Below are 15722 nucleotides of genomic sequence, written 5' to 3'. Positions count from 1 at the left end.
ACTGAGACAGGCTAGGACTGATCTAGTTCAATGATGAACGGGATTGGCATTAGCAGGTTTCCTTGTCTTGTCCCTGACTTTAACGGGAGGGAGTGTTTTGAAAGTTTCGCCATTAAATAGGAATTTTCCACTAGGTTACATAACTAGTCTTTTTCCTTTCATTTACAATAAATGGTGAATTGTGTCTATATAGGTGGTCAGCAGGTATAACATTCTGGTTACTAGAGCATTACCGTAATATCACCCTTCAATGGCCAATTTTCATATAACATATATAACACTTAAACCATATTGAATAACTATAGTCTTCCATCTCATAGCACTTTAAAATTTTATAGAATTTTAAAAGAACCACTTTTAACACTAATTACCAACAAGAACAACTTTGAGAAGACTTAAAATATTCACAGTCCACACACCTATGCTAGCAGACAAGTACTGTAAGACTTCTATAAACAGAATTTTATATTATAATGTTCCCAATATTATACCAATAATTTTTTACGTATGTAACTACTGTGTATGTAATAATGAAATGTAGTTATTATGTAAAAAATATTCTATTTAGTGTTCATCAAAATCACTTAAGCAATTCTGAATAAGGATCTTCAATGAGACAGACGCCAACCACACAAAAACACAAAATTTCAACATCTTGCAGTCTGACATCCATTTTTATATAAAGTTTACTTTACCTTTCCAAGCATTCTGCCCAGGAAGTAGTAATGTCTGGCAAAGGAATCTCCCACAAGCATCTGAGCAGCTGGGCTGGGGTACAGAAGCCCTTCATTAGTAGTCTTAAAGAACCCCTGGTTGGGGTTAAATCCTGACTTCAGTAGTTCATTTAGAAACTCTCTGAAAATACCACCCCCGTCAATGCCAGCTTCATCCAGGCCATGCGCATTCAGTAAGTGCACGCGGATCCGCTTTTTCAAATCAGGCTCTGTTTAAAGAAGGGGGGATGAGGGCAAGGAGAAAAGATTTTAAAAGAAAGTAATAAAATAAACTGGTATTACAAGAAGTTTAGGGAAGGGCAGCAAGAATATTAGAGATATTTTAATGCAGGACTCAAAAAAAATCAAAGAGATAATGAGATAGACAGTCCAGTATTTCCCCCAGAGCCTACAAAATGCGAAAAAGAAAGAAGTTCCTTTATGTTAATATATCAAGAATAAAGTTGGAGAGAAAAGGGGGTGTTCAGGCCGGCCCCGTGGCTTAGCAGTTAAGTGTGCGTGCTCCGCTGCTGGCGGCTGGGGTTCGGATCCCAGGTGCGCACCGACACACCGCTTCTCTGGCCACGCTGAGGACGCGTCCCACATACAGCAACTAGAAGGATGTGCAGCTATGACATACAACTATCTATTGGGGCTTTGTGGGGGGGGACATAAATAAATAAATAAATAAAAATTAAAAAAAAAAGAAAAGGGGGTGCTCAGGAGAAAACAAAATTATCTGACATATTCTAAAGGATGTAACAAACTAAAATACTAGGAGAGAAGAGGAGTGGAATTAAGGACATAAGGATAATACTGGAACAGAAAATTATTAGCAAGAAAGGCAAAAAAGACAACAAATAAAAAAGACGTCAGTGAAATTAACATTACAAAGACCCTTTGAAGGAGGCAAATGGTACAGGAGAGTAAGAATGTCAGAATCTACATCATCATTTAAAAGCGATATTTCAGAAATAGTGATAGCTGAAAAATGGGAAAAATTTTTGGTTATACAATGTGCCACAAAGATTAAAATTAAAAAAAAATTGTAAAGCTGCTTAACTATGCTTGATATCTGGGAGGTGTTTCCACATGGGTCCTCATAAGAACAGTACTGCACAAGTAGGAATAACATGTCCCCAGACTCACGGCAATGAAAGTAGCCTTCAATACAGGCTTCAGGATTCAGACCCTCAATACAAGCCAACAAAAATGATTTTACCAAGAGTTACCAAGTGGTCTCTGGTGGACAGGCTTAATCAGAGAGCAGGTCTGAGAAAGTAACTGACATGTCCTTTATCTTTTCCCATCAATGTCCTTCAGGCGCTTTACAAATAAGAAGGCGGGAGGAAGAGAGGGGCGGGCAGGGGGCTGCTGCGTCCAGTGCGGTGAGGTGGAGAGCAACAGGACCCAGGTCTGCCCACTGCACCACTGTCCATAGGCTTTAACGAGCTGCTGCCATCTTTCAGACTTAATGTGCAGTCACCAAAACATAGCTGATCTGAAGCATCTCAAGGCACAAGTGACCTCTAGAAAACACCCTGGAAGGGGGGTTAGCAAAATGCCAGTTCAGTACTCCCAACACTGCAAGGGGCAGTGTCAGCACTTCTGAAGTCACAGAACCTGGGGTATGAATATTTTAAATATGTTTCAAAGAGGGCCAATACAACTGATGGTACGGACTGAGGATTATACCATCGTGCACAGCTACCGACTCTGCCTCTCATGGAGCCAGCACAGGACAGGGTCACCCCCATCCCGCCAGCAAGGACGAGAGCTGCACCAAGTGAGCTGTATGTTAATGTGCACATCTCCCTCGGAGGTGAGGCAAACAAGCCTAAATGATCTGGCTACGGCTTGCTCTTGTACTCTGTAAAGAAATAACGATCATTGACTATTTACCCTGAGCTGGAATTTACACTAGGAATTTTACATACATTTCTTCAAATCCTTTATAACAACCTTCTGGGTTAAGAATTATCCCCATTCTGTAGTGAGAAAACCAAGAATAAGGAAGTTTGAATTATTTATCTAAAGACATATAGCTAATACTGTAAAGGGAAGTGCTAAAATTTAAAAATATGTCTATTACCTGCAAAGCATAGGTTCTTTTCTACCAAAACATATTCTTTTATTTTTGAAATTTAACTATATTTACAGGAAGAACATGTTTTTCACTTATGATTAAATTCCACAAATATGTTATTTGCATCATATTTGCAATATGATTACAAAACATGTTCAATCTCAAGTTCTACGTAAAATGCCAAAAGAAATCTAAGCAGATAATTATAGATACAACACAAAAATATAGTTGAGTGTTTTTTACCTTGACATAATCCTCTTAATATCTATTTTTAAGGATGAACTATAGCATTTATTTGTCATATATAACATTTCTCAAACTGATTGTCAGCAGTTAGCAGCGGGAGATTTTGTTAAAGCTCTAAGCGTAAAAATTTTCTAAGTGGGAAATGCTCAACCATGGTCCATCCTTTAACCTTCTTATTCAAACTGTAGCACTAATATTCTAAGATGAGAGGTCACTGTCTCTTAGACTCAAAGGCCATTCACAGAGGTCACCCCTTCAATTAGGGCTAGAATCGATTCTGTGCTTTCCTGAAGCTTATTTCTGTAAACAGCAATACACAACAGCACAATAATACTTTCAGAATCAAATCTACTCTTCTAGGTATCTTGCCACTACTTGTTTCTAAGGACAAATTAAAAACATATACAGTACGGTTTTACTGAAAAAAACCTAAGTAAAATATTAATTTGATTTTACCCTATTATTTCTTCTTCAGGAAAACAATGTAATAAATCCCGCCCATTAAACGAAACCAAACACCACACAAAAGTGTGGACAAGTGAGGCTCCCAGGAACCCACTACAGTACAGTTCAGAGCCAGCTGTAGCTAATCCTCATCGAAGATAACGGAGGATATCAAGAGCTCACTGTGACGCACTGTCTCTGTAATCCTCACAACACTCCCGAGAGTAGACACGATCACTTCTCCATACTCTTCACATGGAGAAATGAACGTCCACACCGTGCTCTTCCCCGGGTAGAGCGCTGCAGTAAGCCAGCGAGTAGAAAGAGTGTGCTCCGGCTCAGTGCGCCAGGACCTGCCTGTGTCACTGTTCGCTTAGCTCCTAACTGCGAAGAGAAGCCACCCAACTTCTCTGAGCTCCACCCAGTCAACTCCCTGGTCAAATGGGGCTAACGCCCACACTTAGAGAGTCGCTCTGAGGTGATGTGAGATAAACAAAGCACTTCAAACCAATGTCCCATAAGTAAATCAAACATTCTGAGATGATATTTAATTTTACTAATTTGCCTAGCAAAATACCAAATAATTTTAACACATGGTTTAAAAATTCTTATTAAGGCCTGAATTAGAGAACTGTTACAAAGATTTAAAGCAATCGAACATAAATATTCTGAGAAGATTTTTCCAAATCCTTTAAACTTAATGCAATTGTCAGCGTGCAGCACTTAGGGAGGTGGAGTATGATCAACTTTTGAATAACTTTTAAGCTTAAGAATTCATTAGGAAATTTGAGGCTTGCTATATAATCGGGCAGTAACACGTTAAAAAAATCACCTACATGAAATAGTTTTAAATTTAATTTAAAATCGCTGCTAAGCACGTTCTCATTTTGGCTGACGAACTCACACATTCTAGCACCTGTAGCAAGCCTAAGTCAACCAAGTGCAAAATCAGCTCTGCCATGAACATCGTGCCCTTCGCTGTAACCTCACCTATAAGACTCAACTCCTCTTTCCTAAGCCCTGGTTCAAGTCTGACGTCTTCATAAAGCCCCTAACATCAACCACATCTCAACTCTTCTCTGAACACTAACACTAATTGTTGGTGAATTTATCATTTTGTTACATCTACTGTGTTTTTCCCCAGGTTCAATCACAAATTTAACAAACATCTACTGAGCACCAGCAGTGTGTGCTGACAAAGGATAAGGACCATGAGGACCACTGGTCACCTGGGAGACAGACAGGAAAACTGCTAACACGACAACACAAACAACGACTATCATTGAAATGACTATCATTGATTTATGAGGGACTGTGGATCCCAAAGGAGGGAGAACTATTTTTTTTCACAAGTATGTTAGACTAGGAGTCAGAATACCTGATTTTTGCCTCATTCATACATAAAATTTTGAAAACATAGTATTCTAGGCAAGAGCAACCCAGTATACTGGAGACTTCCTAGCCTGCGGTCAGACTTGAGTTAGAACCCTGTCTTAGTTCGTGATATTTGGCTTCAGAGGGCTACGGCATAGATTAAATGACAAAACTACATTACGAAGAAAACAAAAGCCTGGCACACAAAACCTGGAATCAAGGAAGGGAACAAATGATGTTAGCCTTCCTCCATTGTTCCCACAGTATGGCAAACAGCTCTTCAAGCAAAAAACCAAAATTATTCAAAATGGGAGGTTCTGCTTTCCGAGAAGAAAATTAAATCGCTTCCTTAGAAGAAAAGGCAACTGTTACTTCACATCTGACGACCTCCCATCATCTTCCAAACCCGTGATTCAGATCCTGCCGAGCTTTCGTGTTTTTGTTTGTTTGTTTGTTTTTTTGTGAGGAAGATCAGCCCTGAGCTTACATCCATGCTAATCCTCCTCTTTTTGCTGAGGAAGACCGGCTCTGAGCTAACATCTATTGCCAATCCTCCTCCTTTTTTGCCCCAAAGCCCCAGTAGATAGTTGTATGTCATAGTTGCACATCCTTCTAGTTGCTGTATGTGGGACGTGGCCTCAGCATGGCTGGAGAAGCGGTGCGTCGGTGCGCGCCCGGGATCCGAACCCTGGCCACCAGCAGCGGAGCATGCGCACTTAACCGCTAAGCCACGGGGCCGGCCCTGAGCTTTCGTTTTTAATTCCTTACACTGATTTAATGAATATCAGGGATACCATATTCTAAAGTTAAAATTATTAATATATAAATTAACAATACTAAAACTTTTAACATTGGGTGTCAAATATTAACATAAGACAAAATGTGTCATTGACCTCTAAATGCTGTCCAAATTATTGTTACAATATAATTCTCTTTTATTTAAGAGTACTGTCACTGAAGCACTCTTATCTTTTTATAAAGACATTAGGATTGCAATGGTGTTTATTTTAGTATATTTAATTTGGATTATAATTTATAATATTTACATAAATAGTTATATACAAAATACAGAGTATAAATGGTTGCCCATCAACATTTTTAGAATTATAGGCTGTCCTCTGAATTTTAGAGATAGACATTTGGGGGTGGATCAGGGGGGAGTTTCATGCCTTAAAAAAAAAAATCAATATTCGAAAGGCTTCTGTTGCAGTAACTATCAATCTTAGGAATATTACTGGATAAAATACATCCCCCAAACTTGACCTACTATATTTCAGTTTTAAAAAGTCCTTACAGAACAAGATGATGGACACTGATTTTTTAGTGACTATCTTTTTCTAAAATAACTGCTCAGCCTCCCCCTGCCATACGCATACACAAAGAGAGAATTACATGTACCGTACCGTTTTCTGGGGAAAGTTTGTCATAAGCATCTTCATAAATGTAATTTCTTCTTATTGTGACATTAATACCATCCAGAAATGGACCGTCTCCTTGAACTTCTTGCTTATCTGCATAAATCAACCTTTGAAAGATCTAACAAACAAGAGAAGTTGTAAGGTTATTTGAAACAACAGACTTCTTGTTATAAACATAAGCAGCCAAAAGGAAAAACGGCTAAATAAATCTTAGTTTTTTTATTTCCATAATCCCGAAATAAATTTTAAAGGCCAAGGTATTAAATATTGATTTTATGCCTTATCAATAACTAGATTTATGTATTTTTAATATTGCTCCTTTTCCCCATTTTACAACAAATTTTTAAAATCTCATGCTATAGTATATTTTCAGTATTTTCTTTTGTAAACCCTTTATGAAAACCCAGGTGGTGAAGGGAAGAAGAATAGCTTTTAGAGCTATATATTAATATTAGTGGGACTATCTCCATAACGATAAATAAAATTCAAGTAATTTTTTTTGATGCTAAAAATCCAGTAGAGGGAGCTCAGGAACTATGTAATAACACGTATATGTATTATGTATGTGTGTGTGCACGTGCATGCACATGTATGTGTTTTAATTTTATGTATTTATTTTTTTCCCCCAAAGCCCCAGGAGATAGTTGTGTGTCATAGTTGCACATTCTTCTAGTTGCCGTATGTGGGACGTGGCCTCAGCATGGCCAGAGAAGCGGTGCGTCAGTGCGCGCCCGGGATCCGAACCCGGGCCGCCAGCAGCGGAGCGCGTGCACCCAACCGCTAAGCCACGGGGCCGGCCCCATGTATGCGTTTTAATGAAGAAATATCAATAGCTTTAAAAAGAACTCATTCTTTTGTTCATCCTGTAAAAAAGAGTGGCTAGGCCTAAAAAACACCCTCTTGAAGCCATTTCCTAAGAATAGAGCCTCGCAGTTTTAGAGATTTAAGTAAACTTTATGAATACAAACAAAACGTTTTAAATTAAATTTGGAAACAGATAAACAGTTTGTATATTAGTCAAAAATTACCAGGTGAGACATTAAGATAGCTGTTCATTTCTTTTTCACAAAGCAGTGTTTGTGATAAATAACTTTAACATAACGTACAGAAGAATACCTTTTTTAAAGTGTGCATTTTCAAAAACCAGGCAAAATTTACTAGACAAAAAAGACCTTATATTTCCACTACAAGAAAACGATATAGCATAGCAGGCCCTTTAACTAGTTACAACTATGGAAAAAAATATTTCAGGTTTGTACAAAGAGGTATTTCGTTTGATTATGCTTTTATAAATCATTCTCAACTATTACAACCTAATGAGAAAAAAATAAATTATATAATCAGCTAGGTACTAGGCAACTTCAGAGATTTTTTCCTTTGGTGTTAGTTTTTTAATACTGAAATGATATAAATAACCATAAAACATATGTAGTGAATCTATAAAGAAACTAAACTGCCTACCTTGACTCGTTCCTCAAATGGAACCACAAAGGGCAATTCTGTTAGGATGGCGAGCTGTCTCTCCTCAGACACAGACAGGGGTGGGGACTCCAAACCCACTGCAACACAGTGTAAACCTGCATTAGTTACGTGGACTTTCCTTTCAGACTCACAAGGCTACACACTGCATGGTTCAATTCAAAGACATTCTGGAAAAGGCAAAGCTATAGGGACAAAAAACAAATCAGCAGTTGCCAGGGGCTAGGGCTGGGCAAATGGGTTGGCTACAAAGGAGGATGAGGTAATTTTTGGAGTGATGAAACTATTCTATATGGTTGATCATGGTGGCGTACGTTTATCAAAAATCACAGAACAGTACACTAAAAAGAGTGACTTGCACAGTATGTACATTATACCTCAATAAACCTGAGTTACAAGAGAAAAATGCAAGCTCTGAGAGAACTCACCGTCCAGGGTAGACTGCAGAGGGCCTATCCTGCCCATTCGCCGGAACCTCCACACGTGTCTGGAAGCTGGTACGTAGAGCTGGGTGACCTGCGGGGACAGCAACCTTTGCTCAGAACTTCCCTGTGCCCTAGTACAAACTCTGAACTTGTGATGTGTGAACAGAATCCATGTTCACATTGCTTTAGAGTTCGCTAGGTCCCTCTCTTTGACCTCAGATCCTTTCCAGGTGACCTTTTCATGTCCTCTCTCCTACGCTGGCTGCCCTTCTATACTTGTACAGTGTAATTATTGTTCTAATACATCCCAAGGAAATCTCTACTTGTTCTATTTAATGAGGTATAATATTTGGACATAGTAATCATAATATGATTGCTTTACGAAGCAAAATATATCACCCTTAAAAATTAAAAAGTTTCTTACTATTACCAAAAATTCACCTTCTCATAATTAAAAAAAATGGTAATTTCACTGAATGCGTAGCCAAATAAGGCTGGTACAGTATGTCTCCAGTTCTTTGAACCTGTCAGTTCCCCTCAGCCCTTATTTTTGCCTTTGTAATTTCTGATGAAGAGGCAGAAGCATTTGTCCTGTAACATTCCCATCATCTGGATTTCGCTCACTGCACCCGTATGGTGTCATTTAACATGTACTTCTAGCCTCTCCACCTCCTATAAATCTGTAGTTACATCTAGAGGTTTCGTCACATTCAGCTTTGATTTTTTGGCAAGAACACCTCAGAGGTGGTGTGTGCTCTCTCCTCAAGCAGCACAGGTCTGGCTGCTGCAGGTCTATGTGCTGTTTGTCACAGGTCAGTGATGAGATTGAGAACCCTGTGCCAAACTATGAATCAAGTATGCCACTAGACACACCGCTTGGTTCTGCTTACCTTTTCTCCAAAACTTTCTGGAGTAAAGAACAGCACAGTGATTTATATCGTGGCACAGACTCTCATCTCCTCAGGGCCCCAAACCCAGTCTCAGCAGGCCCAGTGTGTGGACTGCACTTGGTCAGAGCATGCAGAATAGTGTGATTCTAGTTCAGAAATGCCTTCTTCATGTATTATTAGTTGGAATACTTCTACATAGAGAAGGATCTCACGTGATCAACTACTTGGTTAGCCTAAAGGAAAGGCAGCCTAAATGTGTGATTACTTCTTTTCTCCAAATCAGTATTCAAAATAGTGAAATGGTTCCTCTGCATCCTGCAAAAACGGCCGATGCAGTTCTTCTTTTTCTTTTTAGTAACGTTATGAACTTGTAGATTAAGCATACTTGAGTTTAGTCCACTGCCCCTATTTCAAGTGATGCTTGTTTTCCACCTTGGGCTGGCTGCAGCCCTTCAGATGGCTCTGGCCCTCTCAAACAAGCCCAGATGCTTCCGGGCGTTCTCTTGATCTCTAATGACAAAACACTCCCAACCCATCCTGGACTGACGTTCCCCAGACCTAGAACCAACCAGGGTGCCAAGGCCTGCTTCTTTTGGTGTGAAAAGTTGTTTAGACGCCCCACCCTGGGCCCGGAGGTGTTCACTGCTCCAGGATCTGTCATGGTTACTCGACCTGGTCAGCTGTCAGAGCTAGAAGCCGTGTGCTTAATTTAAAGATAAAATATCTCATGCGGACACAGTAACGCTTCTGAAATTGTTCTAAAATATATGTTTTCTTTTCTTTAATGTTTCTGTAATCTTGTTTCTTCTATAGCCCTCCACTCTCTGGCCCCTTCCCCAAGATTCTGAAATGAATCCACTCACACCTTTTTTTGACAAACAAAAATGAAAATACCTCATATCTTTTGTTAATGTTTTTCAATTTTATTTTTAAATACATTATACTATTGAATCTACTTTAGATCTAGATTTTACTAATCAAATTTGTCCCTATTGCTTGGAAAACCAAGGATAAACTCCATCTCATTTAAGTACTAAATATAGATCGATAATCAATACCAATAAAGGCAAAATCTTTTTCAACCCCAACAAAGAATCATTAGGCTTCAATATAATTTGTGGTTAAAAGAGCAAATCAGGTTTAATAGCAAACTCAGGATGCATGTTTAAGTCAATGATATTGCTATATATTCTATGACGTGACCCCAGAGTTAGTAATAAAAAAGTTTATTGCTAATATTTAGTTATATAACGAGTAATAAAGAATTTCAAAGGATTTATTCTTTCCCCCATAAAGATAAAAGCTAAAAAAAATATGTTTAATGAAAAATATTGAAAAGATCTTTCAGTAACACCTTATCTGCTTTAATATCTTCCTGTTCTGACAGCCAGTGATTTGGAGGACAAAAATTTCTCCTTGTGTCTCTGGACTTCAACATTTTCACTAGATTGGTGATGACCTGAAGAGGAAAAAGAGGACTATGTCATAAACAAGCTCAGGAACTCCCACCACACAAAAGCGAGCACCACCACCAACCGGAGTCAAGGGCCACGGCACATTTCCTCACCCGCACGCTTGAGAGTGTGCGGTTTCGGCGACCAAGACCTGACCAGACCACCACCTGTTTACAGAAAAGTACGCCGTTCTGTGATCACAAGAGTAAGTTTTAAATACAAAGCAGCTAGTTATCTGCCAATAAAGAGACAAAAATTAACACAAATATGTGCAAAAGCTGATTTTTTAAAAACTGCAAGGGAGGTAGCAATTAAGTTTTGAAGCACAAATCTGGAAATGTATTAGCTCATTTGGGCTATAATAAGAGACATCTCCAAGTACAGCAATTTTATAAAACTTCTTCCTAAGGTAAAATAGCATTTCTTATTTTTCTGATAAACACCTCATCAAGGGTGCTGGGGGGGACAAAGAAGCGTCCCAGGTACATCTCTCACAACTTGCAAAAAGAAAAACAATTTCAGTATTTCCCTTACATAAGCATCTGGAGTTAGGTCTACTTCCTACCATAATTCCACACAAACTTAGTCTAATTTCTTTCATAAAGCTTCTCAAAATGCTCTGGCCCACCCAAACTTCCACTACATTCTCATAGCTAAGTCCTTTATTACTGTTTTTCCAATGAGCCTCAGTTCCTCTCTGGTTATGCAATAAGCTCCCTATCAACAGAACCCAACTAACAACCTGGAAACCTAGTAGGTACTCAATGACTGACTTGGGAACAGTAATTAATTGTAAATTTTATAATATATGATTAAAGAGATCTAACAGCACTATTTAAAAAAGACCTGAAGTTCTATATTAAATAGAAATGTATTTTGTGATATACAAACAAACACAAAATTTTAAATCCAAAGTTTTAACCCTTTACAATCAGGATTTGATGATACAACTATTATGTAGTTAAAGTCAGTCTATGATGGTGTTTTCTGAAAAAGTCAGCCAGGCTTGTGTACACGCTGCCTCCAACTAAGCAAAATATAACTTGGATAAGGAATTAGAATAAAATATAATCTGGATAAGGAATAATATTAGGGTAATGTGATAAATTTCCAAATATACCCACTGGACAGGCAAGATTGCATAATCTCAAATAGATTTGTCTTTAAAATCGCACAGTTTTGCATCTATGTACAATAGAAATACAAACGGTTCTTTTACGACATGTAAATCGTGGTATCCAGGGATACCATAAATTCTGTGCGTCCAATGAAAATGAGTGAGAAAGGGTCCTTGGTTGATATCTCAGGCCACTATAATGTGGACACCACTTGGATGAGATGCCCATGGACAGCGAAAGAGGAATACTTGAGCAGTTGGGCCACGTAGGCAAAACTACATTAGTAAAAACGTCTCAAGGTGTAGAATACAGCTTTTTAACTGGCGGATATCTCTTGCCTAGATATAGATGCGACATCTATGCCATCTTGTGGCATTTTAAAGCCTATCATAATACTGTGGTAATATCCTTTCTGAATTAGCAGAAATTTGCTTAGCTAAGTAGTCAGGGTGAATTCACAGTTGTCATCCTTGGTTCTTGACTCTGCTGTGGTTGCTGAGGGGTTAGGAACACACATGCAATGTTTTATGATTACTGATTTCAGGTGCAGCTGAAGTAGACAGAGAACAGCCTAGTTTTTGGTTCTATCTGGTTAATTGCTGGTCATAACAAAGTACGGTCCTTGACCTAATGCACTTAATTCCTGGAAGTCTCTCAGTTTTGCTCTTCAAAAGAAAAGACTGAATAAATCTCAGTGAGTTACATTACATGTGTTATCTTGGTCTGGGAAAAGTTCAGGTCAGTCCACACAGAGCACACCACATAAAACTTAACACATGCTCTTCCAATAGTGGAGACAGGAGGACAATCTTTTTGTATGAAAATCATCATATCTTATTTTTCAATTTTTATAACCAATTGTATTGGTATTTTAAATTAAAAATTTTTTGTGTGTATGTGAGCAAGATTAGCCCTGAGCTAACACCCGTTGCCAATCCTCCTCTTTTTGCTGAGGAAGACTGGCCCTGGGCTAAGACCTGTGCCCATCTTCCTCTACTTTATATGGAACGCTACCACAGCATGGCTTGACAAGCGGTGCATTGGTGTGCACCTGGGATCCTAACCTGTGAACCCCGGACCGCCGAAGCGGAGCTGGCACGCTTAACTGCTGCACCACCGGGCCGGCCCCTTGTATTGGTAAATAAATTCAGATTTAATAGATATTGTGCTGAAATTTACCCACAATATACCACAACTGTTAACAAAAGACATGTTTCCTGACAAATATTTATGTGTATTTATTTAATTGCACCCATGTACTTACGGCTTATTTGCATCATCCCACTGAATCTTGACATCCTCATGAATTTAGCATCCCCATTGTACAGCTGAGGAAACTTAGCTTTATTGAGGGTAAGTAACTTGCTCAAGGTCTTGCAAGGGGCAGGACCAGGGCTGCCTAACTCTACAACACAAAATTTTATCCACCTCCTGGTATTCATCTCTATCCAATCTATGTTTATGAGGACAAAATAAATAAAAATAAAAAAAAAAATAAAACTACATCAAAAAAATGGGCCGGCCCCATGGCTTAGCGGTTAAGTGCGCGTGCTCCGCTGCTGGTGGCCCGGGTCCGGACCCCGGGTGCACACTGAAACACCGCTTCTCTGGCCATGCTGAGGCCGCATCCCACATAGAGCAACTAGAAGGATGTGCACCTATGACATACAACTATGTACTGGGGCTTTGGGGGAAAAACAAATAAATAAAACTATATGTTTATGAGGACATTTATTTTCTATAGGTCACAAACAATATTAAACTTTATATGATATAATTAATGCCGTAATTTACATTCCTCTTTTAAATTATTGTGAAATTAAACATTAAAATCTTTCAATATAGAGCATTCTCTTTCCTATTTTCACATTCTAAATATTAAAAAAGAAGTAATCATATATTACTTATAAAATGTCCCAGTATCATCGATCCTCTTTCAAAACATAGGAAAGAGAGAGAGAGGTGTGGGAGAGAAAGGGAGAGAGGAATGGAGGAAAGAAGGTATAAAGGGATCTGGGCCCAAAAAGATATGTAAGGAAGGCGTGTCAACAGAAGTCACTGCGGAAAAGCACGCAGTAACAAATCAAAGTTGATAGTCAACCAAACTTGAAGATGAGCCCTGGATAGGGCTGCTAGAGAAAGTACAGGACACCTAGTCAAATTTGAATTTGAGATAAGCATCAAAGAATTTTTTTAGCGTATATCCCAAATATTGCTTTATTAAAAGCGTAAGTATATCCCAAATATTGCACAGCACATATTCATGTCTAAAAACCAATTTGTTGTTTATTTGAAATTCAAATTTAACTGGGTGACACATTTTTATTTGCTAAATCTGGCAATACTAGCCCTGGACCAATTCCAAAAATACTTTTTTTAGAAATGCCAAATCCCATATCTTAAATTCAACTAAGAACATTTTCCTCCTTCATTCAAACTATTTTTCTTCTAAGTTTTAAAGAAAAATACAAATTTTAAGAAACCAAGAATATTTAACTGGGTCCATTCTGTGATGTCAAAACACCTTTCAACACATTCCTGGGGCCAGCCCAGTGGTGTAATGGTTAAGTTTGCACACTCTGCTTCGGCAGCCTGGGGTTTGCGGTTTTGGATCCTGGCTGAGGACCTACACACTACTCATCAAGCTGTGGTGGCATCCCACATACAAAATAAAGGAAGAGTGGCACAGATGTTAGCTCAGGGACAATCTTCCTCACCAAAAAAACAAAAAAACCAACACATTGCTTTTCTCTGCATTTATTTTCACAAACTCAGTTGCTACACAAATATTTAGTACTGAAAACACAAAGTTTACGGAAGTGATCATTAAAAAATTACATAACTTGGTTAAGGATTGTAAAAGTTAAGGAAAATTGGAGTAACAATTTAAAGCGGAATCAATAGAGAGCCAGTGCTGAGATCAGAAGACAGTTTTCTTTCAGCTAATTTTATCAAATTTTCTGGCATAGATATGCCTACTAAAGAAGACTCTACCAAAACTGAAAGACTTATAGAATTTTAGATTTAAATAGGACCTAAGTCATGGATGAGTCCAATTTTGCAAACTGAGATCAAAGGTTATAACTATCTGCCCACAGTGAATTCTTTGTACAGTTAGGCCCGTGGTTCTTAACCCCAGCTGGGTATTAGAATCTCCTGCTGATAAATGCCCACACACGGGCACCACCACCGCAATTTTAAGTCAATTCATTTGAGGTGAAGCCAGTCAATAACTGTGTTTAACTGTTCCCCAGGAGATCCTGCTATGCAGTTAGACTTGAGAACCAGCGTTTTAAGAAATATGAAGTAAAATAAAACAGCAAACAAGCAAACACTAGAATAACTAGATGCACCCAGCTCAATGTTCAGTTCAGTGACTTTAATAATTAAAATACAACAGTATTATATGTCTTTGATGGGTTTAACTCTAGTCCTCATATCATGTTCTTCATGCTAGATCTAAACGTTAGATTAAATACTCAAAAACTAGTAAAATTATTTAATACTCAGAAATGCACACAGTTGTTACACATATTCTATTATCTACCATTTGAATTACATTAAAATACGTGATACCTGTAAGGTTTCTCTTAACCCCAATGTTAAAAGATCAAGCAGATAATTGCTTAGAAACATACAGACTCCTCACAAAAATCACACGACAACTGTCCAAGTTGAAGATTATAAATTAACAGACACTGTTTCACAAGATCCCTCTATGTTTGAGAGTTCATTGGCTACGATGGTCAAAAGAAAATCTTGACCAATGACCTTAGAGAAATATTCCTAAACATTACATACATTACATCATATAATAAACTTATATATAAATAATATAAATAACAATATTATAAATATATATATTTATTAAAGGACTTAAGGCTATTGATGTTAAAGTATGACACTTCTGAATGGAGATCACTGATATTTAGTTACATTATTACAATCAAAAAAGTACATATAGGGGCTGGCCTGGTGCTGTACTGGCTGGGTTCGTGCGTTTGAATTCTGGGCATGGACCTGTACGCCGCTTGCCAGGCCGTGCTGCTGTGACAGGTGTCCCACATATAAGGTA

At 38.3% G+C, this 15722-nt stretch overlaps 1 protein-coding gene across 2 annotated transcripts in view; it reads right to left on the bottom strand.

Moving 5' to 3' along the window:
- UBE3C (ubiquitin protein ligase E3C) overlaps window positions 1–15722 on the bottom strand; it is a 138956-nt gene that overhangs the window by 46884 nt on the left and 76350 nt on the right. For both annotated transcript variants that reach the window (XM_058534166.1, XM_058534169.1), the window contains exons 14-18: window positions 10430–10534; window positions 8189–8276; window positions 7743–7840; window positions 6267–6399; window positions 696–943 (exon numbers count right to left, since the gene is read on the bottom strand). In XM_058534166.1, coding sequence (XP_058390149.1) covers window positions 696–943; window positions 6267–6399; window positions 7743–7840; window positions 8189–8276; window positions 10430–10534 — 672 coding nt within the window. The remainder of the gene's footprint in view (window positions 1–695; window positions 944–6266; window positions 6400–7742; window positions 7841–8188; window positions 8277–10429; window positions 10535–15722) is intronic.

This window comes from Diceros bicornis, chromosome 3 (genome assembly GCF_020826845.1).
Source record: "Diceros bicornis minor isolate mBicDic1 chromosome 3, mDicBic1.mat.cur, whole genome shotgun sequence".
In the NCBI taxonomy this organism is placed as follows: Eukaryota; Metazoa; Chordata; class Mammalia; order Perissodactyla; family Rhinocerotidae; genus Diceros; species Diceros bicornis.
This window is presented reverse-complemented; position numbering and strand designations above follow the sequence as displayed.